General features: G+C 42.8%; 1 protein-coding gene across 4 annotated transcripts in view; it reads right to left on the reverse strand.

Moving 5' to 3' along the window:
• Nucleotides 1-16,203, reverse strand: part of ltbp1 (latent transforming growth factor beta binding protein 1) — a 145,711-nt gene that overhangs the window by 80,379 nt on the left and 49,129 nt on the right. For all 4 annotated transcript variants that reach the window (XM_069141860.1, XM_069141859.1, XM_069141858.1 and 1 more), the window contains exons 4-5: nt 6,043-6,188; nt 2,543-2,707 (exon numbers count right to left, since the gene is read on the reverse strand). In XM_069141860.1, the coding sequence (XP_068997961.1) occupies nt 2,543-2,707; nt 6,043-6,188 (311 nt within the window). The remainder of the gene's footprint in view (nt 1-2,542; nt 2,708-6,042; nt 6,189-16,203) is intronic.

The following is a 16,203-nucleotide window of genomic DNA, read 5'->3' on the forward strand; positions in this document are numbered from 1 at the left end:
GAGATCGGTACAGATTGCAAACAAACTTTCATCTCGCCTCGGATCTGCACACATGGCAGGGACAAGAAAACAGAGGAAGTAAAGGAAGTAGAAGAAGAAGGTGGGAGGAGTGAAACGAGCCCGGACAGGTACGACACATCCAGGTGCAACATGAACAATCTGCAACGTGCTCTGAGGAGGAAAGAATCAGCAGCACCAGGTAGCCACGGCTACACCGGGAAAACTATCCCAAAGACGGAACAATATCAGTGTCGTTGTTTCTTGTTTTGACCAAACACGTCACATAATAACTGAACATGTGACCCAACTCAACTTCCACAGCCTCGTTAAACAGCCGCAAAAAGCAGAAAAGTCTGTACGGCCCAAAAATAATCACATATATGAAACCACCTGCACGCACACCTGCACACCAGAAGGAGGAAAGTGGGACTGACTACTTTATTTATATATCAAATAAAACAGTAGTGGCGGCTCTCTGAGGCTCCTCTCACCCCTCACAATCGGGTTAAAATGGTTCAGGCCGACCGGCTCCAGGTTTCATGTGTTAATGGAGCCGAGTGACAGCATAAATAAATGTGAGCTGTTACAGTCACGTCTGTCTGCAGGAGAGGAAACCAAAAAACTAAAGAAAGAATAAACGAAGCAAAATGAGGAAAAATACCTGCCAACTAATTTCTTTAAAAAAAACATTTGAAGCTAATGTCAGCAGGTGTTTTTATTGAAGGCAGCCAAGAATCCAGCTTGGTGCATATTTAGATTGTATAAAATTAATCGACATCATCATTACATGTCATATTACATAAAATATCTATCAACATTAGACATGGCTCTGTTTGAGAAGCAGCAGCAGGTCCTTCATCATCCTTCACCATGTTGCTGAGGATGTTACGGAGCCCCGGAGAGAAAACTACATTTAAATCGTGGCCATGAGATACTAATTACACTAATAACACGAGATAAGTTTATATAAAGAGAGACATCACAGCACAACAGTCTGTCTCCTCTCAGCAGGAAGTTCACTTCAACTGTCAGCTGACCAACTATAAAGTCGATAGCATTCTCAAAGTTTGCATATTGCTAACGATATAATCCACAAACTCCCAATATTATCGTTATTAACTTTTACTAACATTAATCCCTTTTATTACAGCTGTCCTTAGTTAACAGAGTTGTTAGCGTTGCCACCACAGCCAGTGGGACAAGGCTGGAAATCAATATTGGATGGTGGTGATCTTTGGGCCTTCAGGCAGCACTGCATTAAAAACACACTATTCTGGAGTGGAAATCACTGCATGGGCTCAGGAACACTTGTGAAAACCATCGTCTGTGAACACAGTTCATCGCTGCGTCCACAAATGTGTGTGTGTATCGGTATGTGTGTATCTGTGTGTGTATGTGTGTGTATCTGTGTGTGTATGTGTGTATCTGTGTGTATCTGTGTGTGTATGTGTGTATCTGTGTGTGTATGTGTGTGTATCTGTGTGTGTATGTGTGTATCTGTGTGTGTATGTGTGTATCCGTGTGTGTGTATACGTGTGTGTATATGTATTTGTATCTGTGTATATATATGTGTACATGTGTGTGTATCTGTGTACCTGTATGTATGTGTATCTGAGTGTGTATATGTGTATATTTGTATGTGCATCTGTGTATCCATGTGTTTATGTGTTTGTATGTGTGTGTATCTGAGTCTGTATGTGTGTGTGTGTATATGTGTGTATATGTGTGTGTAACTGTGTGTGTATGTGTGTGTATCTGCATGTGTGTCTGTGTGTATGTGCGTGTATGTGTGTATATGTATATCTGTGTGTGTATCTGTGTGTATAAGTGTGTATATGTGTGTGTAACTGCGTGTGTACGTATGTGTGTGTGTGTGTGTGTGTGTGTGTGTGTGTGTGTGTGTGTGTGTGTGTGTGTGTGTGTATGTGCGTGTATGTGTGTATATGTGCGTGTATGTGTGTAACTGTGTGTGTATGTGTGTGTATCTGCATGTGTATCTGTGTGTGTGTATATGTGTGTGTGTGTGTGTGTGTGTTTATGTGTTTCTATTTGTGTGTGTGTATGTATGTATCTGTGTGTGTACATGTGTGTGTATATGTGTGTATCTGTGTGAATTTGTATGAATATGTGTGTATGTGGGTGTGTATCTGTGTGTGTGTGTATCTGTGTGTGTGTATGTGTGTGTATATGTGTTTCTATTTGTGTATGTATATGTGTACTAATATGTGTGTATGTGTGACATGTGTGTGTATCTGTGTGTGCATCTGTGTGTGTGTATATCTGTGTGTATCTGTGTGTGTGTGTGTGTGTGTGTGTGTGTGTGTGTGTGTGTGTGTGTGTGTATGTGTACTAATAGTGTGTGTATGTATATGTGTACTAATATGTGTGTATGTGTGTGTATCTGTGTGTGTATCTGTGTGTGTGTATATGTGTGTGTGTGTGTGTGTGTGTGTGTGTGTGTGTGTGTGTGTGTGTGTGTGTGTGTGTGTGTGTGTGTGTGTGTGTGTGTGTGTGTGTGTGTATCTGTGTGTGTAGAACTCACCCACTCTGAAGTTGGGTGCTGTTAGCGTGTCGGTAGCGTGTCCATTCTCACTGATGATGGTGGTTGTGTTTCCCAGCTCACAGTTGTTGTGACATCGTCCTCCCATGCAGGTCAGTTTGCAGATGGTGGGTGTGAACACCACTTTGATCCTTCCTGTGTGGTTTCCTGCTGCCGCCATCGGCGAGGCACAAAGACAGGGGGAAGGAGGGAGGGGGGGGGGTTAGTATTGTCAATTTGTTACAGTCAGCTGGTGGCGCTGCAGTCAAAACCAGAGAAGAAAAGGACTCAAAGTAAGTTTCAGTGTTTGAAAACTCCTTTTCACTGATCCTACATCCAGTGGTGCCTCTGACATGTGAGCAGGAATAAACTAAATAGGGGAGGAACTGCTCAGGGATGTTAGTGCCTCAAATAAAGAAAAAGTTCTCCAAATATCCTGTGCCCTTAGTACTGACTGACAGGAAGAAACATGACTGCATCTAATCTGTCTCAAGGTACCTGGCACATGTAATCTCTCGACCAACTGTGCATACATAGAGATGAGGGAAAGATGAGGTAGAGATGAGGTAGAGATGAGGGAGAGATGAGGGAGAGATGAGGGAGAGATGAAGTAGAGATGAGGGAGAGATGAGGGAGAGATGAGGGAGAGATGAAGTAGAGATGAGGGAGAGATGAGGGACAGTTGAGGGAGAGATGAGGGAGAGATGAGGGAGAGATGGAGTAGAGATGAGGGAGAGATGAGGGAGAGATGAGGGAACTATGAGGGAGAAATGAGGGAGAGATGAAGGAGAGATGAAGTAGAGATGAGATAAAGATGAAGTAGAGATGAGGTAGAGATGAGGTAGAGATAAGGGAGCTATGAGGGAGAGATAAGGGAGAGATGAGGGAGAGATGAGGTAGAGATGAAGTGGAGATGAGGTAGAGATGAGGGAGAGATGAGGGAGAGATGAAGTGGAGATGAGGTAGAGATGAGGTAGAGATGAAGTGGAGATGCGGGAGAGATGAGGTAGAGATGAAGTGGAGATGAGGTAGAGATGAGGTAGAGATGAAGTGGAGATGAGGTAGAGATGAGGTAGAGATGAAGTGGAGATGAGGTAGAGATGAGGTAGAGATGAGGGAGAGATGAGGGAGAGATGAAGTGGAGATGAGGTAGAGATGAGGTAGAGATGAAGTGGAGATGAGGTAGAGATGAGGTAGAGATGAAGTGGAGATGAGGTAGAGATGAGGTAGAGATGAAGTGGAGATGAGGTAGAGATGAGGTAGAGATGAAGTGGAGATGAGGTAGAGATGAGGTAGAGATGAAGTGGAGATGCGGGAGAGATGAGGGAGAGATGAGGTAGAGATGAAGTGGAGATGAGGTAGAGATGAGGGAGAGATGAGGTAGAGATGAAGTGGAGATGAGGTAGAGATGAAGTGGAGATGAGGTAGAGATGAAGTGGAGATGAGGGAGAGATGAGGTAGAGATGAGGTAGAGATGAGGGAGAGATGAGGGAGAGATGAGGTAGAGATGGAGACATGGTTTTCTCGTCATGCTGATGGTACCACTCCGTTGTGGAGTCCAGTTCACGGCGGTTCTGATGGACTGTACAGAGCTAACCAGGCTGACCCATATATTCATGGGGTTAAACCGGGTTCTGGTTCGCAGTCCAAATTAACATTAAACACAAACTGTTTAACAACGTTTACCTGTTAGAAAAACAAAAATCCATGAAACAGGAAATCAGGAAGCAAGCAGAGTAAACGCTCCTGATGGGACATGAAGCCATGATGAGGACGGACCCATGTTCAGTGGAGAGGAGCACCGGTTCAGAAGAACCCTCAGAACATCCCAGGCCAGGTTCCACTAAACTGGGTCTGGGTCAGTTCAGATTCTGGAGCTCTGGAGCTCTGGGGCTACCTCAGCTCTACCTCATCTCTATCACATATTCAGGGCTTGTCCTCCTCGGGCTTCAGCAGCCATTGAACAGCAGGCTCACTTTAAACAGTGAATGGGACATCAGGAGTGAGGCCGGGGAGGTAAATGAGGGTAGAGAACAGGTATTAGGCTCCAGACAGCCTCCCTCCATTCATTATCCATAAACACACCTGTTGTTTCTCCCTGAAAGACACACTTATTCTCTTCCATCTCTGAACTCTCTTTCTCTCCGCCTTTGTGTGACATCGCCCTCAGAAAATGAGACTAATAATTCATCTTGGATGGCTGTGTTTAAGTCTTTATGTTATTACTGCTGGAGCTGCAATTTGAACAAATCCTTTTACTACCCGAGTGCAAGCTCCACATCCTCTCCTCGTTCTCCCCACATCCTTCACACATCCTCAGTGTCGGGGAAAATGTGAGGACGTTTGTGCGTGCATATGCGGATAAATTAGAGCCGAAACTTTTGCCGTGATTTTAAAATGAATTCTTCCTCAGAATATATTTCTCTTTTCCCAGTTTGTATCACTGTAAACAAAGTTTGATTTGGAAAACAGATAATTAACAAAACCCTGTTGCATAAAATGTAAATGAAATATTTGCTCATTTTTAATTTGATGGCAGCAACACGTCTCCAAAAACGTTGTGACAGGAGCAACTAAAGACTGAAAAAGCTGTGTAACGCTAACAACAAAACAGCTAATTAGGTTCCCATGGCAACAGATCAGTAACATGATTGGGTATAAAAAGATGATTTCAGAGAGGCAGAGTCTCTCAGCAGTGAAGATGGGGAGAGGTTCACCACTCTGAAGGACTGTGTTGGAAAATAGTTCAACAATCTAAGAATAATGTTCCTCAACGTAAAACTACAAAGAATTAGTGGATTTCATCGTCTACGGTTCATAATATCATTAAAAGATTCAGAGAATCTGGAGAAATCTCTGAACACAAGGGACAAGGCTGGAAACCATGTATTTTTTTACAAAACAATAAAATTCCCTGTTTCAACATTTGATATGATGTCTTTGGTCTTCTGTTTTTATTTACATTTTACACAGCGACCCAACTTGAAACAAGGTTGTACATGGAGATATGATTTCTGGTTCAGCAGCCTTGTAGTTGATTGTGGACAAATATTTATTGTGGAGTGACTTTTTAAAAGTACACTTTTTGAGGTAGAAAAAAACTAACTGATAACAATTTATAATCATATGACCTTCAGTGCTTGACATAAAAGGGAAGATAAATCTGTCTCGAGTCACTATGACTTCTTGTTTTGAGAAAAAGGAGCTTTTTCTTGGACCAGTGTGAATTTCACTGATGATCTATTTACAATTAAACTAAAACCGAATATAATGTACGCTAACATTCAAAAGGAGAACTGAACTGGCTTTTGTAATCATCAAAGTTATAAGAACGCTGCACAGTAATGTGGACTGAATTAAAGATCAATCCATCTAACCGGCAGCAGTCCTGGCAATAATACAAACATTTATCGTGAACATTATGATGGATTATGTTGAACAAGTACAGACAAGTTTCTGTAACATCATCAGTCCCAGACTGAGCTGAAAGTGACAGGACTCACCGTGGAGGGGGGCGTGTCCCACCGTCAGGGGGATGGGCCTCTCCGGTTGGACATGCGTCTGTGTGTGTGTGGATTGTGCGTGGTAGTATTTGGGCTTTATAACGTACTGCTGGCTCTGACCCGGGTGCACTGGGATGGGTCGGATCCTGGAGGAGCAGAAGAACACAAAGTAGTTCAAAACACACGTAACTCAGGAATCCATCACACTGGCGTCTGAATGCGAAGGTCTGCATGTCTCAGCAGGCGTTTCCTCTGTGATGGCTGACAGAAAGCAACTGCTGTCAGTGTCGACTGCTTTTCACATTTCAAGCCATGAAGAGCAGAACAGCAGCATCTTTGTGATGGGAACAACTCTGGTTCTGTTATATGAGGACCGACTCTGGTTCTGTTATATGAGGACCGACTCTGGTTCTGTTATATGAGGACTGAGTCTGGTTCTGTTATATGAGGAGTGACTCTGGTTCTGTTACATGAGGAGTGACTCTGGTTCTGTTATATGATGACCGACTCTGGTTCTGTTATATGAGGACCGACTCTGGTTCTGTTATATGAGGACCGACTCTGGTTCTGTTATATGAGGACTGAGTCTGGTTCTGTTATATGAGGAGTGACTCTGGTTCTGTTACATGAGGAGTGACTCTGGTTCTGTTATATGATGACCGACTCTGGTTCTGTTATATGAGGACCGACTCTGGTTCTGTTATATGAGGACCGACTCTGGTTCTGTTATATGAGGACCGACTCTGGTTCTGTTATATGAGGACTGAGTCTGGTTCTGTTATATGAGGAGTGACTCTGGTTCTGTTACATGAGGAGTGACTCTGGTTCTGTTATATGATGACCGACTCTGGTTCTGTTATATGAGGACCGACTCTGGTTCTGTTATATGAGGACCGACTCTGGTTCTGTTATATGAGGAGTGACTCTGGTTCTGTTACATGAGGACCGACTCTGGTTCTGTTACATGAGGAGCAACTGTGGTTCTGTTATATGAGGAGTGACTCTGGTTCTGTTATATGAGGAGTGACTGTGGTTCTGTTACATGAGGACCGACTCTGGTTCTGTTACATGAGGACCGACTCTGGTTCTGTTACATGAGGACCGACTCTGGTTCTGTTATATGAGGAGTGACTCTGGTTCTGTTACATGAGGACCGACTCTGGTTCTGTTACATGAGGAGCAACTGTGGTTCTGTTACATGAGGACCGACTCTGGTTCTGTTACATGAGGACCGACTCTGGTTCTGTTATATGATGACCGACTCTGGTTCTGTTATATGAGGAGTGACTCTGGTTCTGTTATATGAGGACCGACTCTGGTTCTGATACATGAGGACCGACTCTGGTTCTGTTACATGAGGAGCAACTGTGGTTCTGTTATATGAGGAGTGACTCTGGTTCTGTTATATGAGGAGTGACTGTGGTTCTGTTATATGAGGAGTGACTCTGGTTCTGTTATATGAGGAGTGACTGTGGTTCTGTTATATGAGGACCAACTCTGGTTCTGTTACATGAGGAGCAACTGTGGTTCTGTTATATGAGGAGTGACTCTGGTTCTGTTATATGAGGACCGACTCTGCAAGAAATGTTCTGACTGCTCTCTGATGTCATGAGATGGATCCTGAGACTGAAGACCTTCTCTGATGCTGTTCACTTTACAGAATTCACCCGAAATAGCAGACAGATGATCAGCTTTATTTAAATCACAAGTCCAGATGTTGTACTTGTGTTCCAGATGTTGTTCTTGTGTTCCAGATGTTGTTCTTGCGTTCCTGATGTTATTCTTGTTTTCCAGATGTTGTACTTGTGTTCCAGATGTTGTTTTTGTGTTCCAGATGTTGTACTTGTGTTCCAGATGTTGTTTTTGTGTTCCAGATGTTGTACTTGTGTTCCAGATGTTGTTCTTGTGTTCCAGATGTTGTTCTTGCGTTCCAGATGTTATTCTTGTTTTCCAGATGTTGTACTTGTGTTCCAGATGTTGTTTTTGTGTTCCAGATGTTGTTCTTGTGTTCCAGATGTTGTTCTTGCGTTCCTGATGTTATTCTTGTTTTCCAGATGTTGTACTTGTGTTCCAGATGTTCTAGATGTGTTCCAGATGTTCTACTTGTCGTCCAGATGTTGTACTTGTGTTCCAGATGTTGTTCTTGTGTTCCAGATGTTGTACTTGTGTTCCAGATGTTGTTCTTTCCCCCCTAAACGGTCGCCATCTTGGCTCCATAGAGGAAGGGGCGGGGCCACCAACGTAAAGGATTTTCAGATTAAAAGCGTGTGAGGAAGCTGCAGCTGTTCCTGAACACAACGTGTTTCTTTTCCACTGCTGCTGCTGGACAGAAGAATCAGTGTGTTTGTGGAGTGCAGCGTGTGAGCAGTGTGATCTGTAATGAAGACACAGGAAGAGTCTGAACATCTGTCTTCACGTAAAACATCACTGACGCACTCAGAACGCTGCTCACACACACGTGTCCCTCAGGAACTGATGAAGATCAAGAGATGGGATTTGTAGCAGTTACTCATCAGGGTTTTATCTTCCTGCCGCTCCGTGGACGAGCTGTAGTCCCAGAGCTTATTGATCTGCCCTCGTATTGCTGTTCATTCAATAAGTTTGATTAATGAACGCCGTGCTGCAGCTTGTCAGAAGAACAGCTCTCCATTGGAATCTATTTCTAACAGCAATAATCCAAACTGACTGCAGATCTATTCCTCAAAAGGAAACTAATAACTTAACAACTATCTATGAAGTGCAGCCATACCAACACTGGAAATCAGAGGTCAATGGATATTTATTTTTATGTAAGAATATATATTTTTATTAAAACATAGTAATCATTGCTCTGTGTTGTACAAACAATGTAAAGGTGACACTTCTTCTAAACAAGCTCAAACATGTCTTTGGCTATAACGCTGATACTGAAGTATCAGACGACTGCTTGTGGAGTAAAGACTTGTTGTTGTTGTTGTTGTTCCCAGTATGTTCTCCTTAATGGTAGAATAACTTTCTCTAACGATTCCAAAAATGTTTTGTGATAACCATGTTCAAATTATAGAAATACTTTAAATTGCAAGTTTCTTTTAATGTTTTCAGAAAGGTGTCAAATCACACGTTTACATTGTTTTGTGGGAATATTTTTAAAAAGTGTTTTTAGGCAACAGTATCCACGAAAAAAAGATTTCCCACTGAAAACACTCCTAGAACTTTATGGTGAAGCCTCAGACATTTGGAGAAATTATTAGAAATATTATTGATCCATCACTGATGCCATTGCAGAGAAGCTGAAGTCAAAGACAAGTATGGACAGTTTGTTTTGACATATATCTGGACGGGAATGTTTATGTACTACTCAACTGTGCATGGCAAAAATAGCCAGTCTATTTCAGCCAGCAGATCCTGGCATGGGTAAAAATAAAAGTCAGGATGAATTTATCAACTCTGTTTGGTCAGCTGTTCGAGATCGGAACCCCAAAGCATCCTATCATATTAAAACTAACTGCATAAATCCTGACGTAGTTTCTTCCTTTACCTTCTCAACTGTTTCAAATAAACGTCTTCCTGTTTACTGAATGCTGACTGTCAGAGCTTCAAATGGAGCGCGCTATCATGCAGTTTATCTCATCGGAGCTCCAGAGATCAGGTGAGATCTGGAGGGAACGTGTGCTGACGTGAAGGCAGGAGATTCTCTGAAGTTCACAATGTATGAAAATCACAATAATGACTATCATCAAACAAATAACGGGACCATGTCTCAGTCAGTCAGTCGTTTTCAGACCGCAGGAACTACTTCACAGTTCTAATAACGGTGGGAGGGAGTTCCACTCTTTCTGTGTCCTCACCGGGGGAACTTAGAACCTCTTAAGTTCTTATCACTCTGTTTTGTGGGACTTCTTTAGCTCCTCCCTCTGCCTGGGTACTCTCCCCGTTACCATGGGAACTGTGGTGACACACAGCAGCACAGACAACCGCTGGGTTTAAAACACAGGAAGCTGACAGTAAACTACAGCTACCGATGAAGCCTTTTAAAAGAGCAGAAGAAAGTTCCAACTGGAGGAAACAATACTGAGAAATGGAGCGACAACAAAGTCCAGGAAGGAAATCCAGCGTGACTTGGATTCAACAAGAGAAATATCAGAAGTGTCTCCGCTGACGAGCTGCAGGTTCTTCTGGAGGTTTCATCTAAAGTTTGATCCACCGACTTCAGGCGCAACACCTTCCTGGAAATGTTTCACAATAAAAGCCATTTTATGAGGGGATTCTTTCTTCTAAAAGGCTGTAGGGCTTTTAATTTGAAAGATACAGGAAGCGTTGCGTTTCTATTGACCCGTAATGCAGTAACTGACAACACAAATGATAGCGGATCATAACGAGGCTTCAGGTGAATCAGTTCATACATCTTAAATGTAATTATGAGAAATTTAAACTGCTCCATTTGTTTTTATTGAATGAAACACTTTGGATCTTCAAACAGATCAAATATGTTCATGACTTTCAACCAGATCAAGTAAACTGAAAACTGTATTTCCTCCATTAGACAGATAAGTGGCGGAGCGTCGTTCCACAGTTCCTGTTGGTGGTGAGAATACAAAGAGAAAAAGTTCTCAGAACCAGTTTAGTTCTGGAGGAAACTCTCTGGGGGGAAGTTCCTCTCAAGAACGTCCTGAGAACTGTTTGGTCTGAAAAGGCCTCTCGTCTCAGTCCTGTCGTATCAACGCTGCTCTCAGGTCTATATTTCTTATACATAAGACCAGCTTCTCTTGGTTCTCCTCCAGTATTTGGGTCTGTTAACTTTGGCCACATTTAAAAGAGAGGCGTGCCGTCATACTCATTATGACAGACAACTTTAGAAAGGTGTCTAAGTCATGCTAGTAAGGTTCCTTGCAGTCAGTCCACCATAGTCCATAATCTGTAATCTGCATAATGCATTATGCAAAGACATTCAGGGTCCCCACAGGATATATGACCTTTATATGACCTTTATTTAACCAGGTAAAATCAATTGAGAACCAATTCTCATTTACAATGATGACCTGGTTGATGACCTAGGATGGTTCCTAGCAACTGTCATGGTCTCTACAGCACCATGAGTACATGTTTGGGTTGATGGGAAAGTTTACAACATCTACTGGTTGGATTTCTTTGACATGACACAAACTTGTCAGGTCCTCAGAGGATGAACGCTAACCCCTTCAGCAACCTGCTAATTGCCACGTATCACCTCCAACAGGTAAACATCTCACCTTATCCACTCACATGTCTTACATGTACTGGTGCAATTACAATACAAACATGTCAGAATTCAATTTACATAAAAGAAATAGAAATAATACTCTTGCTTCCTTCTAATTGTTATTTCTTACAGCAACAAAATACCTCTAAAAGGTTTCCAATACATTAAAGAGAACATTTTATAAATGGATGTGAACAGTGGCAGTATGTCCTTCCCCAGGATTAGAAAAGACACAAGGAGAGCGCAGAGCCCCAAACAGAAGAGGATAAACATAGAGGGGGAGCCATTTGTCAAGCGGACATATTTTCATCCCATTCATGTGAAGGGCTGCAGTATAAATACACTCAGTGATAGCTTGTAAATATCTCCGCTGTGACCCTGCAATGTCTTAAATAGCTCTTCTCTTCAGATTATGAAACTGTGTGTAGATCTGCACGGCGATGTGTTCATTTAGCAGTACTATGGGTTCTCCTCTGTCGTCATGGAAACGTCCTGCGCTGAAACCGTGTGGCTCATCTGTTATGAGTCACACAGTGGACACGTGTAAACATGCGTGTTCACAGGCCTGGTAGAATCTCTATTCAGAGTTTAACTTGCTTCACAGTCCGCCAGGATTTTACTGAGGTTGTTTATGATTGTTGAGATTGTAAATGTTTGATTTGGCGACGGATTTTCTCAAAAATGTTGCCGTAATTTGTGGAGTTTGAAATGATTTTTTTGCAATAAAATTGTGTCAATTAGAAAAAATTGCAAATGGAGCAAAAAAAAGTGATTTTTTTTTTTTTTTTTTATTTATTTTTTTTAATCACTACTTGATAAAGGAATAAATCTGTAATAACTTCCTGTGATAATAATCCTGTTGCACATCACAGAAATATTTAAATTCAAATCTGTTTTTATTTATTTATTGAACCGTGGAGATAAAAGCTCCTAAAAGTTCCTAAAAGCTGCTAAAAGCTCCTAAAACTTCCTAAACGCTCCTAAAAGGTCCTGAAAGGTCCTAATAGCTACATATGTTTCCAGAACAGACCATCTGTGACTGGAATCTAGAAACAAGGACTACATCAGCTGTCAAAATAAGAGCTTTAGATGCTGTTTAATTCATGTTCATTCAACACATAGACCTGCTGGATGAAACAAACAAAGAGACGTCTCTGACAACTGGACGTGTGGAGAAAACTCATTTAACATCCAGTAATATGGAATCACTTCCTCTGATCACAAACATTTAATCATCATTTTAATGTGAAGAACACATTTCCCACAAACCCCGTCACTTCCTGTTTTTCTGCTTTCTGCTTGTTCTGGTTTCCTCTACTGCACAGAGCAGGAGAAAAGTACTGATTGTAAATGAGGAGTTATTTGTGTTAATAAAGTAAGTTTTGTTTGACAAGACTTTGCGTCATAATTCTTTCAGCACAGCTTCAGCTGACGACATTTTTTGCAGAAAAATGGGGGGAATTTCATTGCAGTCCTGGAGGGACTGATTTTTCAACAATCCACCTTAAAATTAGAAGCTGTGATTAAACTCTTAAACCTTCAAATCAGCTGCCAAGAACTATTTATTTATTTAGACAAAATGAAAATGTTAGTTTTCTAGTTTTCCTGCAGCTGTGAGCAGTTCTGCATATCTGTCCTCATATCTGTCCTGATACCTACATATCAACTGAAACATTAAAAAAACAATCAGCTTCAGTGTCTTGTCTCTTATTAAAGAGTGTCTGTCTGTCTGCTATGTGCAGCCTGTCAGGATCGCTGTCTGACCCGTTGTGTTTTGACCTTTGTTTCCCCCGATCTCCTCTCCTCATGTGTGCTGTCATCCCCCTGTTTGTTGTGGTGTGCCATGTGCTTTGTGTTTTGGTCTTTGTCTCTCCACTTCCTGCCTCCGGACACCTCCCATGGCCACACCCCTGATTGGTGCAGAGCTGCTGGCAATCAAGTTGATCACCAACCTGGACCAAAGCTGTTCCTGCAGTCCAGCTTTGTCGGTTCGTTACGTCTACTCACCTGCAACCTGTCATCAGGTCTGCAATCTGCCTGACCGGTCCCGTCGTCTTTCCTTGAACTGACCTGATGCCCTGCGGCGGTCCACGGGTTCCACACAGTCGATCCTGCCTGCTGTCCGGTGTCGGTCCGAACCCACCCAACCCAGTGTGGAGTGCGGGGACGCGTACACCTACTGCCTCTGACTCATCCACTAGAAAATAAAGGCTGTTCTGTACCTGATCTCGGTCCTGTGTCTGCTATTGGGTCCTACCCTGCCACATCTTGACACAGTCGGTACCCGCTGCTCTGCACCACACGGTCGTATTTTGAAGAGCAGGAGCGCTTGTTTTGATGTAGCTGATGTCCTGAATGAAAATGCAGCAGAATTGTTGTCATTTAAAATCTAGATCTCAGAGGCAGGAATTGACATCTCGATTTTACTACCATTAATGGTGCAGCCTTAGTTGGAGATCTTTGGTGTAAATGCTTGGTGCCTTTTTTTTTTTTTACTCTTATGTCAGTGAATGCATCTTCATCACAAACTGCATTTTCTCTCTGCCAAATCAACAGCAGATCACTGCCCACTATCACCGTTCACGGCCTCAAAGGGGTTTACAAGCCCACCGGTACACAAACCCACATGCTAATCTACTTCAAATGATGATGCCATCTCCAAGTGGTTCATCCACTTGATCCTCAGGAACTCCCTCCACAGGGGGCATCAGATCTGGAAGCATCATGCCACATTACATGGCCACCCTGTGCAGCGTACTGCAGACCTTTGGGACTAGACAAACTCTCTCTGGAGTGTAGAGAAGCTTCCCACCAGCTGAATGAAAGCATGTCCCCAAGCCTACAGACCTCCAGCTGTGCCCTCGACCACAGAGTCTGGTCTGGAAGTTTCCAAGGGAAGTAATGAGGACATAACCTCCATCACCTATGTTACATTTCTATAAAGTCAAGTATTTATTACGGTCAACGTAGATAGTGGTTTCTATAATTCCAAATAATTTACAATTCAGTAATCCATCTCCACCGGCTCCATGAGCTGGATGCATCCCCACTGATCCATTCTGTAGCACAAAGCAGTCACATAAAACACTTGTGAAAACCATCGTCTGTGAACACAGTTCATCGCTGCGTCCACAAATGCAGGTTAAAACTCTCCAAAGAAGAAACCAGATAGAAACATGATCCAGAAACACCGCCGCCTTCTCTGGACCGAGATCATTGAAGATGGACTGAGGTGAAGTGGACAACTGTCCTGAGGTCTGATGGATCACAATCTGAGATTCTGTTTGGAAATCATGGACGCTGCATCCTTCAGGCTAAAGAGGAGAGGGACCATCCAGCTTGTTATCAGCTCAGTTCTAAAGCCAGCATCTGTGATGGTACAGGGATGCATTAGTGCACATGGCATTAGTTACTTAATAATGAGACAACAATTCACTTTCAAAACTCCAGAAATTGGTCTCCTCAGTTCCCAAAGGTTTACAGAGTGTTGTTAAAACAATAGGTGATGCTGCTTGTATATATTCAAATGACCTGGTAAGAAGTTCTTGTAAGGTCTGTGTGGTGGCGGGGCGTGGTTTGTCTCAGCTGCAGGAGGGGCTGATTGGGGGAGTGGTTCAGGGAACAGTGCCTGAGAGGTTTCATTGGCCTCAGCTGAAACTGATCCCTGATTGTCCCCTCTGTCTTGATAAAAGGGAGTAGAGGACACCGGACACGAGAGAGGACACGGAGTAACAGGGTGGCTGTGAGACAGACAAAGGACACAGAAAGTGTGTATGTATGTAGTGTATGTTTGTGGTGGAATAAACACCTTGGAGATGAGAATTCATCTGACTATTGTCGTTCATGCTGGGAGAACCCACCTGTGGTAGGAAGATGAATGCCACAGTCTGGTAATTATTGGCATATTAAAACACATCCCCCACACCGTCAGCCTGTCCTCAACAACAGTGTAGGTATAATTATTAAATAAGAATTTGTAAAAGCCTGCTTTGACTTCGCTGTTTGATGCATTACAGTCAGTGGCTGGTTCATGTTGCTGTAGTAACAGTTAATCATTGACATGAAGAAGGTCATTAAGATGGCTGCTTCTATACATAACATGGGTTCTGATATAGTTGAGAAGCTGTGAAGGTGCTGCGTGCGTGTGTGTCAGACAAAGAGGTGACATAAGTGATTTATCAGATGATTGGTATCCAACGTAACGCAACTCTTTTGCTCGGATTTTGAATATTTTCACTGGCTGAGCTTTCAAAAACTAAAACTAACTTTTTTTCCATAATTTCAGTGATTTATTGTACATAACATTAGCAGCAGTGATGTTCTGTGAAGGTTTGGTTCTTTATGATATAAGAACAGAACAGTTCAGTGTGTGTGAACAACCTTGATAATAAATGCTTTGTTTGTGTTTCCTGCAGGTTGAGAACTAACATGCGGTGGTCATGAACCAAATGTTCATGCAGAGACTCATGCGCTTTCAGAGGGGGAGAGTGTGACCCAGGTTATTTCAAGATGTTCCTTAATCCCCTGACGGGCTGTCAGTAGATACTAATATTTACTGATGTTCATTAAAAGCCTCTCAGGCTATTGGTAGATGCTAGCGAGGTGGCAGCGCACAGAGAAGCATCTTGTCACCACTCACTCACTGCAGGAAGAGCAACTCACCTGCAGGGAGGGCTGAAAAGCTCTGAGACTCATTCAGCATGGTACATGCTCACTATCCTGTGCAGGATTATTATGGTCTGGAGTTTACCAGCCACGTACATGTAGCTGATAAAAGGCAAAGTAGATCTACTCCCCGTTGAGGCAGATAATATATTATTTTGATATGCTACAGGGGTAACAACTATAAAGTGTGTGTCTGTGGGGTGTGGTGGGGGGGTGTGGTTTGGCTCAGCTGCAGGAGGGACTGATTGGGGGAGTGGTTCAGGTAACGGTGCCTGGAA

Source organism: Embiotoca jacksoni, unplaced genomic scaffold, assembly GCF_022577435.1.
Source record: "Embiotoca jacksoni isolate LCO1_2020_lvr unplaced genomic scaffold, fEmbJac1.0.p SCAF_92, whole genome shotgun sequence".
In the NCBI taxonomy this organism is placed as follows: domain Eukaryota; kingdom Metazoa; phylum Chordata; class Actinopteri; family Embiotocidae; genus Embiotoca; species Embiotoca jacksoni.